Source organism: Mytilus californianus, unplaced genomic scaffold (assembly GCF_021869535.1).
Source record: "Mytilus californianus isolate M0D057914Y unplaced genomic scaffold, xbMytCali1.0.p SCAF_31, whole genome shotgun sequence".
NCBI lineage: Eukaryota > Metazoa > Mollusca > Bivalvia > Mytilida > Mytilidae > Mytilus > Mytilus californianus.
The window spans coordinates 1,483,781-1,506,151 of NW_026262681.1; the positions used below are offsets into that span (position 1 = coordinate 1,483,781).

The 22,371-nt window shown below is 31.0% G+C and overlaps 1 protein-coding gene across 1 annotated transcript; it reads right to left on the reverse strand.

Annotated features, from left to right (window-relative positions):
- Positions 1-1,961: 1,961 nt before the first annotated feature.
- On the reverse strand, positions 1,962-14,392 carry LOC127736480 (lysosomal acid lipase/cholesteryl ester hydrolase-like). Its single transcript, XM_052247029.1, has 10 exons — positions 14,195-14,392; positions 12,405-12,606; positions 11,628-11,742; positions 10,859-11,009; positions 8,768-8,854; positions 8,123-8,278; positions 7,152-7,223; positions 6,673-6,741; positions 6,311-6,397; positions 1,962-5,441 (listed from the first exon to the last, which is right to left on the reverse strand). The coding sequence occupies exons 1-10, from the start codon at positions 14,336-14,338 to the stop codon at positions 5,301-5,303; spliced, it is 1,224 nt and encodes a 407-aa protein (XP_052102989.1). The 5' UTR covers positions 14,339-14,392; the 3' UTR covers positions 1,962-5,300.
- Positions 14,393-22,371: the final 7,979 nt, after the last annotated feature.

Below are 22,371 nucleotides of genomic sequence, written 5' to 3' on the forward strand. Positions count from 1 at the left end.
CAATGGGTTGTTAGATTCATCTGAAAATTTCAGGGCTAATAGACCTTGACCTAATGAACATTTTTACCAATGTCAGATTTGCTCTAAATGCTTTAGTTTTTGAGATATAAGTCAAAAACTGCATTTTACCCCTATGTTCTATTTTTAGCCATGGCAGCCATGTTTTTTGACGAAACATAAAATAAAACACAAACTTTATTCTAGATACCCTAAGGATCATTCAGCTTAAGTTTGTTTGGAATTGGTTTAGTAGTTTCAGAGAAGAAGATTTTTTAAAGTTAGAAAACATGATAAATTGTGTAAAATTGTCCTTAAAGGGCAATAACTCCTTAAGGAGTCAATTGACAATTTTGGTCATATAAACTTATTTGTAGATCTTACTTTGTAAAAATGATCTGTAAAAGTTTGCTATATGGCCTTCACTGCTAAGTAAACATTAACACAATATGGTTTTAAATAACCTCAACTGTTCAAGGCATGATTATATAACATTCTAAAGAATTCAAAAAATTTCTCAAAATTTCAAACATGGCAATTATGTGTGAAAATATACAAGTATTCAATAAATAGTAAGTGGATGAGCAATGAATATGAAAATGCATCAAACCCTAAATATAAAAATAAGGAGATGTTGTATGACTGCCAAAAAGACAACTATCCACCCAAATTCAAATGAAGTGGATGTTAGCAATAATAGGAAACTAAAGATCTTTAACAATGAGAAACACCCATACCATACAGTCGGCTGTAAAAGGCCCCGATAATGAAAAATTTGAAACAATTCAATTGAGAAAACAAACAGCCTAATTTATAACGAAAATTTTTACGAAAAACAAATATGACAGACATAAACCAACAATAACCACTAAACTACAGGCCCCTGACTTGGGACAGGCACATAAAGAATGTGGCAGGGTTAATCATGTTTGAAGGGGCCAACCGTCCCCTAACCTGGGCAGTGGTGTAACGGCACAACAGAAGAACAAACTGCAAAACAATAAATGAAAAACAAATATGAGAAACAGCAAAAAACAACAACCACTCAATTTCAGGCTCTTGACTTGGGACAGGCACACATAGAATGTGTAAAGCCTGCCCACCTGAAGCTTGATACCAAATTTCAGGAAGGTCTGATTTGTAGTTCCCAAGAAAAATGTGACCAAAACCATATGGGACAGACAGACATAAACCAGTATACCCAAACTTTTGGAGCAAGGATATAAAAAATGCTGGACCTTCTAGATTCATACAAAACTAGTTGGAAAGAGCAAATCTTAGAGGATGGAACCAGTTTTGTAAGAATTTAACCCTCTCCTTCGCTGAACTAGTATACATTATTGTTTAGAGGCCAGCTAAAGCCCGCCTACGGTTGCAGGATTTTCTCGCTGGGTTGAAGACCCATTGGTGGCCTTGGGCTGTTTTCTGCTCTTTGGTTAGGTTGTTGTCTCATTTGACACATTCCCCGTTTCCATTCTCAATTTTATAGTATTCAGTATATTTCCAAATTTGAAACAAGCTTAAAGAAAAGTTCTCAATCTTACATATATATTTAATGCCCTGCCTATGATAGTAGAGGAGCATTATGTATTCCCATCTGTGTCTGTCTGTCTGTCCAGTATCAGGTTAAAGGTTTGGTTTAAGGTAGTTTGTAGTCACTTCAACTTGAAACTTAATGCACATATTCATTATGAAGTGAACTGTTTAATATATATGCCAAATTAGGACTTTGACTCAGATTTCGTGGGCTCAGTTTTGGTTTAATGTAGTTTGTGGTCGTATCAACCTCAAACTCATTACACATATTCATTATTAAGTGAACTGTTCAATCAATTTGCCAAATTAAGGGTTTGAGAAAAATTTAATGGGTTACTGAACATGTACATGTGATAGTACAAGAGGGGTATGGACGCATATTCTTTTTAATCCTTTGTTGGAAATATTAAGAACTAAGAACAAATATATTTACAAAATTTTGCAGTAAAAAATTTATTTTCAATGCAGAAAAAACATGTACAAGTATAATCATTGTTAGTTTGTTAGTAAAAAAATTAAACAATAAAAAAACATGATTTTCAAAAGCTAAGTATACATGGGTGAAACTTCATCAATACACCTTATCGCTATTTAGTCCAATCCTGAAAAAAAAACAGTCATTTAGACAACTTCCTGTTTGTGTCAAGTGATGCAAAATCAAAGGGAATCAGTAATGAGCTGAAGGAGGAAAAAGTTTTGAAAGTGAACATTTTGAAATTTTAACAGATTATGATCCAATTTTTTTTAATTACAAATTAAAGTCATAAAAATTCTCAGCTTGAAGTGTTTAAGATGATTAAACTTGAATCTTTGAAAAGTTTTATGCACAATACATTGTTTAAACAGGGCCCCAGATAGCTTCAACTGGTTTGTGACATATTGAAAAAGTTGTGTTATTTCACAACTTATCTGGATTGGACTAAATAGTGATAAGGTGTATTGCATTAAAAAATTATGTTATAGAACTGCTATTCATTTATGTGATAATTATAGGTAGCATTCAAATCTATATAGAAAATCACTGCATATAAAAGGCACTGAAAAATAATTAATCCCAATCAAATACAAATTTTAATTTGTTCTGTGTATAAGGGAGACCTCTAAAAATTACAAGAAAATTATGAACTGAAAATAAACTCTTCTTTTTATTAAGGTTATAAACATGCTATACTTGTCTATAAATCAGTGTGAGTTGTGTGTAAATGTAATTCATGTTATTGAACTAACATAACTGTGTAAAGTTTTATGAGGATTTGTGAAAGCATACTGCAATTATAATGAGACGGGAGAAATTGCCTAATTCTTTAAGGTTAAAGTCCTATAACTCGGAAATAACTAATCTGAAAATTTTCAAAGTTGAAAGGGAGCTGACTTTAATTACTTAAACATTGTCAAAATTTTGTATGTTATTCAGTGACAGCAAACTTGAGTTTTCACCAGATATGAATCAAAAAGGGGGTAAAAATGCATTCAATTTGCATTGAGATAAGCAAAGAAACATATGTAGACAATATTGTGAATTGTTATTTCTCTTTGTTTAGAATTTAGGTATAACAAATTCATACACCACACACTACATATCTTTCTTATAAGTATGGTAATACACACACATAAATATCATTTTGTAAATCTCAGTATATATCAATAAATTGCCCAGCATGGGATAGGATCTAAAGAATGTACACCCCAATAATGCTTAGTTCTTAATTAAAGTCCAATAACAATGGAATGCCAATTAAAAAAAAAAACTTGTCAAAATCAAAGGCAGTTTAAGACTTGCATACTCGTTTTATCATGAGATGTGCTCAAAAGGATAGAGGAACCAACAATAGTATACCATAATACAGCATCTTTACAGGGAGTATAAAAATACCTTCCTAATTTATTAGAAGCTCCATATAAATGTATGTCAAATAATGATACATGCAATTGTAACATAAAATAATGTCCCCGATGAAATATTGTCCGACGGACAAAATTTCATATAAAATATTGTCTGTGGACACTATTTCATAAAGAAATACTGCCAAGGACAATATTTCATTATGAAATAGTGTCCTTGTCCATGAAATTTAACACTGTGAAATACTGTCCCTGAAAATATTTTTTAATCTAATAATGTCTTCTGCCATGAAATTGTTAGTGTTTCTGGATTTTTTTTAAAATATTTTTCATGAAAAGTATGTGTATGACCATAAATTGCAGCAAAAATTAATTAAGGAGGTTTGTTTGTTATTATTAATCAAATAAAACACTTAAATGATATCATTATCCAAAGTATTAAATGTCTATAACCTCCCTTTCATGAGACAAACTTTCATGAGAATCCATCTATGACATATTGTCTCAATATACAACTTTGGATAGCCTCCCTTTAATAAAACAAAATTTCATACTATTCATCTATGAAATATTGTCGGTATATGGACAACATTTCATATGGAAATTGGTCCTTCTCTGGACATTATTTCAGATAGGGACAAAATTTCATGATACAAAGTCATGAAATATTGTCTGGTGGGACAATATTTGGCTTTACACATTGTCATGCTTATAGGCATACCCAATCATAATTCAAAGTATTAAAAATAACTAGGATATCGGTATCTGACAGTCCTCTCTCATTACAACTAATCACGGTCAAGCTGCTGACCAAATATGAAGTCATATTATTTAGAAGTACCAGTAGAACAGACCATAGGACAGGCGATTGTAAATGCAATATAGCCTACACTCCTGGATTGGGGGTATAATATAACAATAATGAGATCCAATTCAATTGAAAAAAAAATCAAAAAGTACATATCAAATCAACAATAACAAGTAAAAGAACTACATACATCAATAAAAATCATTAGGCAAGAATTCCACACAAAAATAAACATGAAAAATTCTCATTACAATAATATACAGTAAATGCTTTTTTTATACAAAAATAAACATAAAAAGGTAAGTAATTCAAAAGTTAGCAAGTTGAAAATAAAATAAAAAACTGTATTTGGTATAAGTCTCTTCATAAAAAGGCCATTTCTACTTTAAAAATCGAACAAAATAAGCATCATCTTGTATATAATATTTTCAATATCATTCAATACACATTATCTATGAAATGCTTACACAATTACAAAACAGACATATGAAAGACTAGGTATGAAACAAAGATTTGACCAGATGGCCACCTGCAGCCTCATTGTGAAAAGACAAGTCATTTGGAGCAAAAGGCAAACTCCATACATAAGTCATCAATATACAGTATACACTAATGTACCAAAAATCAGCTCCAGATCTGCAGACATTACAATAAAAAGTTCTGACAAGTATATTTTTCATTGAATTTTCTAAGTCAAAATGGTGTTACTCTGAAAAAATAGTCTGTCAACCAGAGAGAAATGTGGATGCAATCTGTAAGTCACCATTACACGCTGATGTATTGAAAATGAGCTACAGATCTCCAGGTATTACAAAAAAGTCTCAACAAGTACAGTTTTCATGAAATTTTCATTGTTAGAACCGGTAAGTCCACAAAAAAAATCTCAACAATATACAAATGCAAAAGCAATCTGTAAGTTATAATTATACACAAATACACCAAAAATCAAATCAATATCTACAGACATATTGATAAAAAAGTCTCAATCAACTGTTTGATTTTAGAATGTCACAAATACTGACATGGGTAACCCTACATACATAAAACATACTGCTTTCTTTTACTGACTTTTTTAAAATTATGAGACATGTAACAAATCTCTGCTGAAATCAAACTATTAATTTTTCAGAATTTGTATGAGTTGACTATAAAGTATTTTTCCAGCATCAATCCCCCAAGCAAAGTCCAAATGATTCCACTTTGGAATTTCTGTACTATTGTATCTGGTGTGTAGTTGAGATTTCAAGTATGACACATCCTGAAAAATTAGAGAAAAACAAAAATCAAGTTCTGGACATACTGATCATAAGGTGTATTGTCCTGCTTATTATACTGTAAATTCAGAAATTATTGCCAGGTTTTTATTTATGGGATTGAATGAGTATCGCAATATAAAGAACTCGCATTCTGATATCTGATTTATAATCTGTATGAATATTTTTCTGAAATCGCAATAATTAAACCTGCATTTTGGTGAATTCTTCAAAAATCGCAATTATAATGGAAGCAATAGTTTCTGAATTTACAGTATTACAAAAGAGCAAGTATACAAAATTCTGCAGCTGGTAAATAGTTGATTATGCGATTGTAGGGGGCATTATGTTTTCTGGTCCCTGCCAATGACAATCTGTTTTTACATCTTAATCGTATGGAGACATATTCTTGTTGTTTAAATGTTTTTGCTCTTTTTTATTTCACATTTAGCATGTCTGAGTAATCTCCTTTTCCATTCTTTCATGCAGCGTTTTTTTTCGCTGCATTGGTAGTTAATTAAACAGAATGACCCATTTCCAATATTATTGTGCAGCTATGAAAATGAAACTACCAAATACAAATGAAGATTAATTTTTCAGGAAGCTCCGTCCCAAATGGTATGATTTCCCACATTTGAATTCAGAAGTGGATTTATTTGTCTCTGCAATGATTACCATATTATGAAAATACTGATATTTTATTTCTGATTGGAAAGCAATGTAATGTCTTCAATTACATGTATGAGAATCTATAAAACCAAAACTTTGAGAAAGAGAAAGAGAGTGAAACTCAGTAAATTATGTTCTTTACTACATGGAGAAAGGGCAGTATATGCATCTGTACATGTAACCAAAGTGATAGAATAATTTTTACCTTTGGATCAGCCAACCAATCGTTCACTGCTGAATACAAAACTACAGGTGTCCTCATGTTACTCACATTATACTGAGGTGGTGTTGCCTTAAACAATATTAATAATATTTTATTCAAGAAATACATTTTAAATTTTATAAACAATGATAAAAAAAGAAAATACCGAAAAACTAACTAATTTTCAACAGGCGATTTATTTTCGGAGTACAAAAATAAATAGTGTGAATATGTAAAACTTGGATCTTTCCTTACATAACTATATCCAGTAAATTTGAAAATCGTGAAATTAATCACGGCAAAGTGATTTTCATTCAAGAGTTGAGAAAGTTGACGTTTGTAGAACAAAGCTTTACTTCTCTTACCTGCCCATAGTGCTGTTTGTTTCCACCAGTGCCATAATCATACTTCTGGTACTTTCCTGACTTTATTGCCTGAAATATGTTTATATATAATATTTATTAAGGATGAACAATCCATTTGATATACAAACACTAGGCTAAGTTGACATGAAAATATAATACGACTTCAGTCTTCAAATTTTGCTCAAATTGCTCTAAACATCAAGTTAAAAAAAAACCAACACTGTGAAGTTTGAGATATGACCAGAGTTTAAAAAGAATAACTAAACCAATAGTAAATTTGTAATTTTCAGACAACACTGACCAAGTAATATACAGAGAAAAGGGGCTATTCTACAAATGTATTTAGTATAATTGATGAGTTGCACTTAACAAGCACCTTAAGCAGTAATAATGCAAAGTTTATTTCTTTATGAGACAGTCATTGAAATGCTTTAGTCACCTTTTTAAATGAGACAGTCATTGAAACACTTTACTCATACCTGTGAATAATGTATCATATTTTTGACAGATGTTCCTGCAGGACTATGGCTTACATATACTGGTAGTCTGGACTGAAAAGTTACACAACAATGACAATGTAACAATATACACATATTTCAATTTCTTATTCAAAATTGTCATGCATGTTTTTAAAAACTATGTTTCAAGGACCCTTAATCACTCAATTGGTGAAAATACCAAATATGGACATAAGAAATCAAGATAAACAAATTATTTACACCCCTCCATCCTTCCAAAATGGCTCTCCCTTAGGCAGTCATTCATGGCAATTTGCTTGTAAATCTAATTGGCTGTTTACAGTTTTTCTCTATTTATTATTTCAATGGTTTGAAGATAATATCCCAAAACACTAAAAGTTCAACTTACTGATCATTATTGTTGTTTACAGTTCTGTCTATCTATTGAGGTTTTTAGGATTATAGGCAAAAGTGTTAAATTCAGTTTGATAAAAATAGACATTTACAGGCCATATCTCCTGTAAAGGGTCAATAATGGTTTCAGTCTGTACCTATTATGGTTTTAAATAAATATAAGACAATTATTTGCATTTTACCCTATTTTCTATATTTAAGTGTATGGCCATGCTGGTTGATGAATCAAAATAAAATCAACAAACTATAATATAGACACCCTAAGGAACACTCATATGAAATTCATTATAATGATTCAGTGGTTTGGGGAGAAAAGATCTTTGAAAAAATTTAAGAAAGCCAGTTGCCAAATGTTAGCAAAGGCTCATATTGACCTTTAGCCAGATGAGCTAAAAACAGCAGTGGGACATAGACAGCTTAATCTTCCAAGCATTTTATTTAGATCAATACTCATCTGGTCTGGTCTTTTTCTTGTGTTTAAAAAGCATAATACCAGAAACATTATACATGTATTAAAGACCTACCTACCAAAATGTAATGAAACCTTAGTTATTCATGTCGAATTTTAGTATCTATACCTGATTTAGATTTTTGTTATCATAACCACAGAGAAGAAATAATACATTGGTACAGATTGGTAGGGTCAATTTGTCTTTACAAGCTGTTAAAGCCATCAACTTGAAGAACCAATTAGAAGGCAGAAAATCCTTGTCTCCAAATACTTCAAAGTACACCTATAAAATAACAGTTTGTTTTTAAAATATGGCCATGCACAAGATGGTTTCAATTGTGTACTATTCAGGTATGGCAGCACATCTAACTACTTAAGATAAGAATTTTGAATGAAATATTATTTATAACTGAATTTGTGCTTAACATGAGCAACATGACAGGTTTCACTAGTGGGGCAGGATCTGCTTACTCCTCTGGAACACCTGAGATCACCACCATTTTTTGATGGGGGAAAGTGTTGCTCAGCCTTGAGTTTTCTATGCAGTTTTTTGTGATATGTTATTATTAGTTGTCTGTCGTCTTTTGCCAAGCAAGGCCTTGTCAGTTTCTCATCACCTTGTGAGTTAAAAATGGCCCTGTGGTATCTTCTGCTTCTTTTTCAAAGAATTATTTTACTGTTAAAGGCATAAGTCTACAAAACAATTTGTAAATTTAAGTCTTGAATGTCAAGTATTCAAATAAAATTATTTGTATTAAACTTATTTTCCTACCTGTTCAGGCCAATGAGCCAGTATCTTCAGTGGAGTTTTGGTATGTCCTAAATATGCTACTGGTGCTAATGCAATAAATAGCTTCACCTGAAAAAAAAATAAATACTGTAAATTCAGAAACTTTTGCAAGCATTTAGTATTGCCTTTATTAAACAATGGACAAAAAAGTGATTTTAGTTATTATAATTTCAAGAAACGCTGCAAACAATGCTATTTTCTATTTTTTGCAAAACATATCCTGTTGGAATTTTGCCCAATGATAAAAACATCGCATAAATTTATGAATTTACAGTATTATTTTATAATAGATCCAGGCAAGATGGAAGCTACCTAGACACAATATTGCTGAAAAGATTTAGACAGGATGAAAATGTGATTTTACATAAGATTGGGAACTACTGGTATGTGCTACAAGTGCCACCTTGTTTGACAGCAATTCAATATCAATAAATTAAAAAAAAGATCTTTTATAAAATGTCTTCCAATCCTCAATACCTTAAAATAACAAAACTTTTCCCTTAGTACTTTTAGTGGTGATTTTTTTTACACTAGCACATCAGACTCAAAGATAGCCACTAGGTGAAAGTTTTTCATCTAATTAGAAGCAAATATGGATTATTTGTAAAAGACCTTCCATAAATCAATCATATCAAGTTTGTCTAAATTTGGGAAACAAGTTTCATATTTTTGTGAAAAGTTTACTGATGACACTAAGTGAAATTAATCCTGTATGAAATATTCCACACAGAATCTACACGGAATATAGTAGGAATATTGCATTGAATTCCTATCAGAAAAGAGTGATATTCTAGTCAGACAGTATTAGGAATCCACACAGAAAATAGCCGAAAAATTTAAATTAGCAGGAATTTCTTAGTAGGAATATTGTATATTCCTACCAGGAATATTTAAATTAGCAAGAATAATTTGGCGGGAAAATAAAATTCCTACTAGAAAACCTGGTAGGAATTTTTCAAAATTCCACATTGAAAAAAACATTTTCTAGGAGAAATCTAAAAATATACAAAATGTAAGTGTATATTCACAAATACACAACTGGGTCAATCATTTAAGTTTGAATCTCAACAACAAAGAACAAAGGAAATGCATGGAATATATTCATTTAAAAAAAGTTGACCTTTGAAATGTACATGAGGAAGCTGTGATATATTCAAGCTAGAAATTGTGTTATATATGTAGATGGGCAAAAATGTTTATTAGATGAAATTAAAGAGTTATGAACAATTAATGAGTAAAATTATGCACTATTGTTGAATTAACTGATTACTAAATATATTGGCAAACAGATAAAAAATTTCATCTTAAAAGTATAAAAATTACCTTCAATCTGCATGAGCCATATTTTCTCATATTTCAATATAGTAGTTGTTTGACCCTTGCAGCATTGTGTTCCAACACAACTTTTCAATCTTCTACCCTCCAACTTTTGAATATCTGAACTGGAACTTGGTTGCATTTAACACAGCAAAATTTGTGTCATTAGCAAACAGGAATCCAGTTTAAGATAATTAAAAAGATTCCATGTAGAAAGATTTTCTAGTAGGAATAAATTAATTATGGTAGGAATCTTGTAGTAGGAAAATGAATAATCTAATCATATTTTCTGTCCAAATTCCCAATTAAGATTTTCAAAACAGAAAAAAATCCATACAGACTTTTAAAGTTCCAGCTAGATGGTAGGATTTTGCTAGTGAGAAAATAAAAAATCCAGTCAGAATTTTGTTCATTTTCCATGTCCGCCTACTTTCTATATAGAATCTTAGATTCTAGGTAGATTCCTACTACATTCCTACTAGATTATAGGTGGAATTCTACTACTTATTTCGTACGGGAGGCAATAATTCACATGACCCTTAAAGCTAGATCTGAACTAAAAATTTAAAGGCCATTTAGCATATTGATTGTCTCCAAAGGCTCTAAGTAATCTATTATAGGGTTGACTTTTAGGCTTAAATCTGCTGGTTAAAATTCCTTCTCTGAGCAGTGATGTACATGTACATTAAATTGGTGTTACATAATTATACTTCATTTCCTTGACTGATTTTTTGCTTTTTTTTATTTATTGCTTACCTTTTTAGCAACTTGTTGATTCTGTGAAAATGCTGAGAAACCAATGAGAGTGCCTTGGGAATGTCCAATGTAATACAATTGTTGTTGGCCTGTTGTATTTATGATGTAATCAATCACTGCTGGAATATCATATTGGGCCATTTCATCCCAACTGAAAAGATTTTTTAAATTAATAACTTTTTTTCATTTTTGAGTGAAAGTGCAGTATACATTTGTAATTATTTACAGTTCATTTTTGTACTTTGATACTCAATAATCAGGTGAAGTTTATGTAATTGGTTGGTATTTCAGATTTTATGAAATTTCAATGTATACATTTAGAGCTTATTTAACTACATCAGAATATTGAAAAAATACTATATGTATCATTTATTTTTCTAGAGATGCTATCAATTAAAAATGTGTGAAATAGATCTATAAATGCATAGAACGTGTAAAAAGTGATGTAATTTTGCATTTTTTTCTCACTTTTAAAAAATGATTTCTCCAAAAACCTGAACACAATATTTTACTCAAAATTAATGATATATTATTACTAAGAACATTTCTGTATTAATACAATATGATTCTACACCCTAAATATAGTTGACCTTTTAGTTAAAGTAACAGAAAACTGACCTAATCTCAAAAACTTAATGTGGATCAAAGAAACATGAAAATGAGGTCATTATCGTCCCTATGTATTGCATTCTTTGACACTTGTCATAGGTGAGACAAACACTTGTACTTTTATAGTTTTAATGATTTAACAACTCTACAGTTGATTTACCTCCAATCCCAAAACTTGGGATTTTTTGGAGATAGTGTCTTGTGTCTTCTGGAATAGGTGTTTCCACGAGAGTTTCCCAACCAAACATCAAATCCAGCATCTGCTAGCAGAAAAGCTGAAAATATGTAACATTTCTACAAATGAGTTGAAGAATAAAAAAAATTTTAAAAAGTGACATTTTATTTTACGAGGAGATATACAAATTACCTAGTATATGAGCAATTCATATTGATATGTTGAGATTACTTAAATAAATTAAATGAAATTGAACCTTAAGCATTTAAATGTGAGCTTAAGATACACCCTTCTTAAGCATAATTTAAATTTGAGGCAAGAATAAAATGAAATATCATAGAAGGTATTAAATTAGAAGTCAGTAAAATAGCCCTGCAGAAAAAAATTGCAGGTGGATATCCCTAGGTGTATAAAAATAGCCTTAAATTTTACCTTTCCAGTCCTATGATTTGAAAAGAAAAAAATTTTGTTTTTAAATCAAAAGGGAGTTTTCTTCCACCAACCTAAACAACTGTATACTTAAGGCTAAGCTAGTCCATGACATAAGAAAAATGTCTTAAATCTGATGGTTATAAAGAGTCTGAAATGACAAAGACGAAAACTTTCAAAATCAAAGTCTGGACAACTGTTTGATATCAGAATGACAGAATGAGAGAAGAACAGAAAGACTCAAGGACAGTCATGAGTAACACTATAATGAAAATGGATGAAAAAAGGGATCTTTGCTATGACTTAAATGAAACAAAGAAAAAATGGAAGTACCTAAGCTGTCTTTTACAATATTTGTAACCCACAACGTAGAGTCACAAAGCAGTCCATGTTGTAAATACACTACAGGCCGTGGTCCATTCCCTTCTAGACCATGGACGCCATGTGGTATTCTCTGTATCCCCAGAATGAAGTCATCAGATGTGGTTACTGTGTGATCTTCACAAGGGTAGCCTTTACTTGTGATCAGCTGTGTCTGAAATAAACAGTCCTCAAAATACAGCTTTCTATATCCACTCTATGGATCCAGAGAGGTAATTTTTCCCATTTATACACTATTTTGTTCTGTCTATATTTGCATCAAAGTTAAAAAAAAATATACATAACATATATATATGACCAACTAATCAGTTTTTGAATTTAATCAACTTTACAGATAGTTGTTTTGAGTTACATGTAGTCTTGCAACATTATTAAATGATTGATGTCATATTGTTATTGAGCGGTATATTATCTGTAAACTGCCATCTTGGATTGTAAATTAGCAGTACACAAATGGTCTAGATTTTTCCTAAATCTGCAAGTTTTGAGACAGATGGCAATTAGTATACACATGTAAGACTGTTCATTTAAATAAGAAAAATAAGTGATTTATATTGCATTATTTAGACTTTTTTAACAAATACAAAAATGTTCCAAATATTTGTTTTTGTTCAATTCAATTTTTGAACATAGCCATAAAAGGGGAGATAACTCTTATAGTAAAAATTTTATAACAGAATGATAATGACATTTTTCTTTTTTTCTTTCAGGAAGAAAACAATTTATTTATTTTCTTAAAGCATAATTATTACAAAACCTATCTTCTCATATTTTAATTCAAAATTCTATCTCATATAAGCAAGGATTTGTATACTTATCTATACAATGCAAATCCTTGCTCATACTCATAGATTTCTTTATATTTACAAAAAAGTGTTTATCAATAATCTAAGCAAAATATTGGGCAGTTATGCTCAACTTGTAGCTTGAAAAATTTCATGGTGACCCATTATTTTGGTTATACTTTTGAAAAAAGCATGGTCATGGTAAAATCTACATTTCGGCAAAGTATACGAGAATTCAACTGAGGAATAGTGATGATCGGTAGGTCTTTTCACCACCGAACACCACCGAATACATTAAAATACCATCTAACACACCTAAATATATTGTTTTCATCTTTATTTATATATTTGACTTAACTTCTGAACGAGGATGAATATGTTTATACATATATATATACACAAATTAATCAGAAATGATAACAAGAGAACCAAAAAGAACAGTCTTGCAGGGCTGTTGTCAGAACAGTACACTTTCAAGTCGAACATTTTTTAAATATAATTATTGTGATAATTTCACATTAAATAAAATGTTTTAACTTATTTGAACGATTTATTTCTAGTAATTGAAAAGTAAAGACCATAAGATAATTGTATGATACAATGAAATACAGACAATGTAAATCCGGAAAAAATATTGCCGGATCCGGAAGCGTTTTTTTTTTTATTTTGATTCTCAACTTTAACATCACTAATGGCCTAATGCACATAAAAATGTGAAAAAACATGACAATAGGATTATATTTTACGTAATTTAATCGATTTTAATGTTTTATTGTGTAAAATTACTGTTTTTCTTAAGGGTTAGTGGTCTTTTTGGGTGTTCGGTGGTGAAAAGACCCACCCTAGTGATGATCCACCTTAAATAAGTTACTATGCCACAAATGTGCAATATTTTTAAAGTGTTAAAAGAATTCTTTTTTTGAATGTAAACAAAAATCTTGTTACAAAAATTCTTACAATGTTGCGAAAAACGTCAGGATCAACTGCATGACAGTGTACTACTTGAATGAAGACAGCAAAACAAATAACGCAAAAATTGCCAACTTTAAGATTCATAATGTGTGGTGTAGCTGTTATCTTCTTTTCCAAACATTTCCGCATTCAGCATTCATTTCCGATTTCTCTTTTTGCAGACAACCCAAGGGAGATAATCGTAAACTGAATAAAAGAATAAATCAGAATCGGAATTTATCGGTTGAATATCCGTAATTTATTAAGAAGGAGCGAAATCACAAAAAAATACAAATATAAAAAGATTAACACAAAGTAACAATATCTAGTTTGTTTACTCCATTCATAATTATAGATGATTTTGATGTTAAGAAAATGATATGTAGTACAGTCATGACAGTTGTGGACAAAATATCATTCTGTGAAACTAATGAACAATATTAAACCAATTCTACATATTACCACTAACTTAAACATGATTAATTTCTGTATTGAAACATGTTCTTTTTCAGATCAGCTAACCTGAGGCACATGTTACACCAATGATTAAAAAGAGTGATTATTTCCTGAATAATAACCATAGACCTGTAAGAATTTTCCCTAATCCCTCTGAAATATTTGAAGAAATACTACCAGAGCAGTTATATCAGAGTTCTTCGAAAATATCTTTGATATATTTTTATTTGCATCCAGGAAAGAATATGGCTGTCAAACAACGTTATACAAACTCTTAAAGATTGGAAACTTGCTTGAGAACGCAAGGGGACGACCATCTGTAGGAGGGCATCACAGCAATTAAATGTTTTAAAACGTTTGGGCTCAGTTTTGGATAGACTTAGTAAACTTACTATTTTTCATACCTTTATTCTTAGTAATTTTAATTTTTGTCCTTTGGCATGGCATTTTTGCACTGAGAAAAATTCCAAAAAATTAGAAAAGGTGCAGGAAAGAGTACTCCGTTTTGTATATGAGGATTTTACCAGCCCCTACGAGGACCTCTTACTTAAAGCTAAGGTGCCCTCCTTGCAGATTAGAGGGATTAGAACAATGGCTCTAGAAACTTTTAAGATTATAAATAATATAGCTCCTGTGTGCTTACAAAATTTGGTGAGTGTCAAAAAATCTAAGTATTCTTTCAGGTATGTAAATATTCTGGATGTTCCACAGGTAAAGTCAAATCGTTACGGTAAAAAATCTTTCAAATTTGCTGCCGCTACTTTATGGAACAGCCTTCCAAACCATTTCAGGACTGAAAATAGTTTTTCACATTTTAAAAGTCTTGTTCAGTCCTGGAACGGTTTGGAATGTCGCTGTTCTGCTTGCAGATAATTCTTGAGATGTTTATTATTTATGTTGCTTTTGGTTGCTCTGGTCTAGCATGTTTTATTTCATTTTAAATTTGTTGCTAAATTTTTATTGCATGCTATGTAAGTGAGATTTAACTTCGTATAACAGGTAGTTTTATATGTCAAATTATACTGTTTTTATGTTATGTATATGTTTTTATATTCGGTCAAAAGCTCCTAATAGCTTGTGTTGTGTCTTTTAACTTATGCCGAATCAAAATAAAGTTTTCTTATCTTATCTTATCTTATCTTATCTTACCATTTGATTTTCAGGAGGATTATCCTGGCCTGGTAAGAGCTGAAAATGTGGACAAAATGAACATACGTAGCATACAGATGAAAATGAATAGTCATTCTGCAAAAAAAAAATAATAATCTCCTGGTCGTTCCCTAATAAATCATGATTTGGCTGCTTTTCCCATTGATCTGTACAAAGCGTTTGACTGCTTAAAATTGATTGTTAATTTTTCTTGTTACATTTGTCTTTGTTGATATTTCATATTTTGGTATGCACATTAATGTGATTACATAATAAAACAGCTGTTGCATTCGTCTGGGTTTTTTGTTGTTTAGGGGATTCAATATTTAATTTTAACGTCTCATTTTTTTTTGTACAAAGATGTACATATTACATATAACTTATTTAAACTTTAAAATACAAAAGCCACCCAATACAGAGTTATGAGAGACTATAAAAGCTAGACAGGATACACAAAAGACAAATCCCATGTACTTTTAGACTGTCAGCTTTATCAGTACTTAAGAAAAGCTTTGTTTAACGAAGTTTAAATTTTGAACCAGAGTTTTATGAATTTTGATAATTGTCAAACAATTATATTTTTATTTTCAATTCGTTTTGGGTCCTGTTTTAGCTCCTCACGTTTTCAGATTTTATACATCTTTGGGTTTTGAACTTTCCTGGTGAAGGTAAATCCAGAAAAGCGCTTCGGACGCACAAAATTATATAAGTGTTATTTTCATTAAAAATACAAACAATAAGGTTTCAAATCAAATCTTGGCTTTGTTTCTATGAAAGAATTTATAGTACAAGTTTCCAGTAATTTGTGATAAAGAAATCCCTAACTTAATAATTTACCAATTATACAAAGACTACGTTCATTGAAATCTAAAACGTCACGATTGAGACGAACATAGAGAATGACTTGGACAATGTACATACCAAAGGAACAATCAACGTTCAAAATGGAAAATCAACAATAGGGAACGAAAAATCGTCTCTTCATCGTAAATGTTTGTACAGAGTTTTCCGTGGAACTGAAATATCCAAATCTAAAAAAATAAAAGACATTTATTGCTTTTAACATTAGATTTAGAAAGTCTTCCCTTGAATAAATTTCCGCAGTATAATTAGAAAGTTTTTTTTTATTTAAAGCAAATATATCAACAAGGTAATGGTAAGTGTTATCAAGTTTATCTATGGAAATTAGATGGATCTTTCCTGAGTTTGATTATAAACTGTGATTCAAAACAATACAAGAACAAGTCTGCTATGTAAAGGGTGTAATTGGTTCCCATAGGAATACCTACAAAAAGTCGATAAACTTTATTGCCGAAACGTACACACAAAGATGTTGTAAAGTAGGTCATTTCATATTTAATCATCTCATCACAGTTCCAGTAAGTATATCTAGCATATTTGCCTTTCCCATTACTAAAGAAGTCCTTACATGAGTTGCAGCAAATGCATATGCAATCAAATTTTTCAAAGGACCATTTAATCGAATAAAAAAAAATGTGTTTGATAAGGTTGTGAGAAAGTGTAGTGTAAAGAGTCGAAAAGTCATAACTGTCAACTGAATCGAACAGACCATCAAAGCACGTTAATTTGTCCAAAACATCTATAAAGAGTTTTATACATTCCAAAAATAATTAATTTCATCATTTTCATATGCTTTGTTGCAAAAGTATATAACAAGTTCTTTATAATTGTAGTAAAGAAGCTAGTTAAAAGCCCAGAAATTTATTTGTAGAACCCTTATTAGAAGCCGATTTGGCGGGTTTTTTTTGTGTAGTCTAGGCAGTCAATATATAGAAGAGACCTTCAAATGTTCAGCGGAGGCCTTAAGCTGAGATGTGGTAATGGCATGATTGTTCTGTGGAAGAGTCACTGAAAGTAGAAGAATTTATGCTTTCATTCTGTAGAACTTCCGTGTAGCTTTTTGCGAGTACTTGATTTTTTTTTTAAATAACAGGAATGGGCATATTACTTACTCTTTAATCTATTGATTTCTAAATTATTTCCTAGATGTGATATGCAAATATGCACAATATTCTGACATTTATTTAAATTGGAATCAAATGACTTTTGTCAGATATATATATGTTACAGGCATTTTCTAAATTAAGTCATTTTGTAAAATGCCTAAAAACTTTAGGCATTTTCTAAAATGTCTGTAAGATTCAGGCATTTTATATATTGCCTATTTTTCAAGGCATTTTACATTTACTGAATGCAAACAAACAGCAATCAGTCAATTAAAACCAAACTTTATTATTATTCATGTTTCACTTCTATTTTGAATCTAGATTTTCTTAAAATTCGTTTGTAAATTTTGTTTTATTGAAAGAATAATTTGTCCTTCTGTCATTTTGACAAAATAATTTGGAGTTTAGTATGACGTCCATTATCACTGAACTAGTATACATATTTGTTTAGGGGCCAGCTGAAGGACGCCTCCGGGTGCGGGAGTTTCTCGCTGCATTGAAGACCCATTGGTGGCCTTCGGCTGTTGTCTGCTCTATGGTCGGGTTGTTGTCTCTTTGACACATTCCCCATTTCCATTCTTAATTTTACTATCTGAAAAACAGAGTGAGTACATACTTAACGTAGTTTCACTGAAAAGAACATATCATAGACATACAAACTTTCACAGCTGGTTTTTGAAGATTAAATTAATTTTACCGACTCATTAGTTATTTTCTTTGTAAGATGTTGTGTTTTGTCCACTTTTTGTCATATGAATCTCAATGATATCCTTAATCTATAAATTACCTGAAACTAAACAGGCTATTTTTTTAATTTTGTTCAAAATTTCAGTCATTTTACAAAAAGACCAGGTATTTTTAGTCATTTTATATAATGCCTGTCAAGGTTAGGCATTTTATAAATTGCCTGAAAATTCATTCATTTTACAAAATGCCTAAATTTAGAAAATGCCTCAAACATATACATATCCCATTAACACCAATGTTTACACATTAGAACGAACTACGACGAGCATCTTTAATGACAAAATGACACTCTTTCCAATTCATTTTCAATGTAAAACGATATTTTGGTACTTTTTTAGAAAGTTTATAACCTCTCGGTATGATATATGTTGTGGTCCCTGTAATAACATGGGTCATATGGAGCATATCTAAACTTCGATTTTTCACAGTCTCTTGTTGAAGGGGCATTATTTTCTATACTAACCAGGTGAGCTTAAAAGTGAGCAAATAACGTAATGAATTTTATCTCCATGCTATGTGATTTTTTAAAATTATTGGACGCTTTATGTTACATGAGCAACGCGAAGAGTGCCTGCCACATGTGGCCAGCAGGACCTGCTTACCCTTCCGGCGCACTTGTTTTCGACTAATAAGTTTGAATGTTTCTTTAACATCTTTTGCCTCTCTTTTACATGCATGCTTTGGTCGATTCTAATGTTTCCGAGATTAAAGCAATAAACACATAAAATAGTTATTATTTATGAAATTATAGATTGATCCATCAAATCGCAATTCAATGAAAACAAACGAAATTACCAAAGAAAAAGAGAAAAACGACGTTGATATAAATTTGATTTTTCCAACTCTTTAAATTGTTATTTATAAGATCTAAAATGATATTATTTGTTTGATGTTACATTCCTTACCAATTGTTTGAAAACTTTTGCTGAACAGTGTCAATATAGAGAAGATGAGAGGTGGTAATTATCTTTGTTCCAGATCAAGTCTATTTATCAGAACTGTTGTTTTTTATATATTAATTTGACAGTTAAATGTCTGTGTTACTGTCCCAAAAGCGGATTTATTACTTGTACTTGTATGAATATCTTACAGCTGGCACAATATTTTTGTACTCATTTTGTACTTAATTTAATATCTACTTAATACTGTAGACATTTCTGCTGTCATCAAATTGATTTTTATATATTTAAAAAATCAAATCCAATCATATTCTCAAAGGACCAGTTGTTTATAAATTTTATTAGACCAGTTGTTTCATAAGTTTTGCTGAAGTTTGATACAGAATGCGTTCTGGATATTCTTTTTTGAGGATTACATTTGGTATTCTTTGCATTGTTAGCGTTACGAGTAAGTAGATCATCACCAGGAGTGACAACATACGCCCTTCGTTTGCATTTTGAAATTATAAAACAGAAGGTATAAAATTAGAATTCAGTAAATTGAACCTGTAGAAGGAAAAATTCCCTTCTTGTGTGGACCGTTTGTATAAAGTCCTCAGGATTTATGTTTTTTAAGATTCAGATTCAAATTTTTGTTTTACGCAACTGATCAATTCAAACTCAGGTCTGTCTTCAATAACCCATTTTGTAAAACAGACCAATTTGCTAACATTATCTCCATAAGCGGAATATGTTCAAGAAACATATGACAACGTTCAGTACTTTATGATATTTATTTTTTTTTCAACTTCTCTTTACCTCGGCAGTAGTTTCATAAGAAACACTCTGAAAATTGAGGTTTGCAAATAAATTAAGTTTCTCTGTATATACAATGTATATTTTTTCCAAATTTGATTTTGATCTCTAAGTTTCGATATTAAGCTAGAAAAACTGCAAGGATAGCATGATTCACAGACTTTTTATTTAACTGTTAATCTAAGTATGCTTTCTTAATCTTTCGATCAGTTTACTTGATGTCTGGAGCTGGCATGCATGTCAATAACTGCTAGTAGTCCTTTGTTAATTTATGTTGATTATTGTCATCTTGCTTAGTTTCTTCTGTTACCTATTCTAAAATCGAACTCGGCCTTTTTTAGACTGGGTTTTACTGTGCGTGTTACTGTGTGTTTGTTTATATTCCACATTTGCTAGAGGTATAGGGGAAGGGTCGAGATCTCACAAAACATGTTTAACCCCGCCTCATTTATGTGCCTGTCCCAAGTCAGGAACATCTAGCCTTTGTTAGTTTTGTGTGTTTTGTTATTATAATTTTAGTTCATTTATATGTTTCGGAGTTTAGTGTGACATCCATTTCGTTGAACTAGTATATATTATTGTTTAGGGGCCAGCTGAAGCCCACCCACGGATGCGGGATTTTCTCGCGAAGTTGAAGACCCATTGGTGGCTTTTTGCTGTTTTCTGCTCTTTGGTCGGGTTGTTGTCTCTTTGGCACACTTCCCGTTTCCATTCTTAATTCTGTTTGTTGCATATTTGTATAAATAAAAAATCTGTATAATAATGTATTCACAGAGTAATGTTATTTTTATCAATTGCAGTATTCATTTAATTTAGAACCTTGTAATCCAAAGAATAATGCGTTTTCCTTGTATCTATTTTTTCGCCTATAAAGAGACCTGATATTCTATTAAAGGGGAATTAGCTACGAGATATAAAAAAGAATAGAATATGATGTTTTGTTCAATCATTAATGAAAGTGAAATAGTGAAATAATAATTCGTTTGTAGCAGCCAGTTTGATTCAATTTTGTCAAAATAAGGTAAGGAACATCCCTGATAAATTATTCAGCATTTCGTCAGTATTTTAGTCTAGACGCCATCTAGTTAACCATCGAGATATCCTCGAAGACTGAGTCGACGGTCATATAACCCGATATAAAAACAAATATAGATATAGATAGATAGCGACCACGCGCAATTGGATTTTTCTAGGTCTGTTTGATTTCATGTTATAGGTTAAAACATGTGTTAATCATTGTTTTTACCTGCACAAGAATGATTTTATGTGGATCGAATCGGTCAACAAAATGGTTCATCCTTGTTTCACTTTCACTGTTGACATTCTTTTCCTTATAATAGCCGAACACGCCTAGGACATGCGTAACTCATCTCTAGGTAAGGGGTTAAATTGAAGGTCACATGAATACAGATTGATATGAATTAAAAACACACTCAAAAATACGCATTGAATATTTTATAATAATTTTAAACATATCTATAACATCAAACTGTTATTCAATGCTATAGTCATCGTTTTTGAAGACAGTTTTGATAAACAATCGAAAATTATATTTATTTTTCGTAAAATGTTGCATTGAAGGACCTTTACCAAAATAAAAAAATAAAATGATTTCGGACCAATAATTTCGAGCGTATAAAAAACCTTTTCGTTCTATAAATGGTAACAACCGACAGTATGTGTTCCGATTATTTAGAAAACGCAGTACAATCTAGCATTTGGCCTGTTGTTCGTAATTTGTAATTTTGCGATTCACGTCAAAGAGAAAGTTATAAAGTGCACAGAAAAAGTCCGGAGTTGTTCATATTAATTGGTGTTGACTGATATTGTTAGACAAATTATACAGAAGAAAAGACTGAGCCAAACAAAAACACGAATTTCAGTGCATTTTTATTGAACAGCTAATTTAAAGTCGGCTAATTTTGCAAATTACAGTAGAAAATCATAAATTAACGTCTAACATAAATATAAGAAGATATGATTACCAATGAGACAACTCTCCACAAGAGACCAAACGACACAGAAATCAACAACTATAGGTCACCGTACGGCCTTCAACAATGACTAAAACTAATACCGCATAGTCATCTATAAAAGACCCCGAAATGACAAACGTAAACAATTCAAACGAAAAACTAATGGCCTGATGAACGAAAAACAAATATTATAT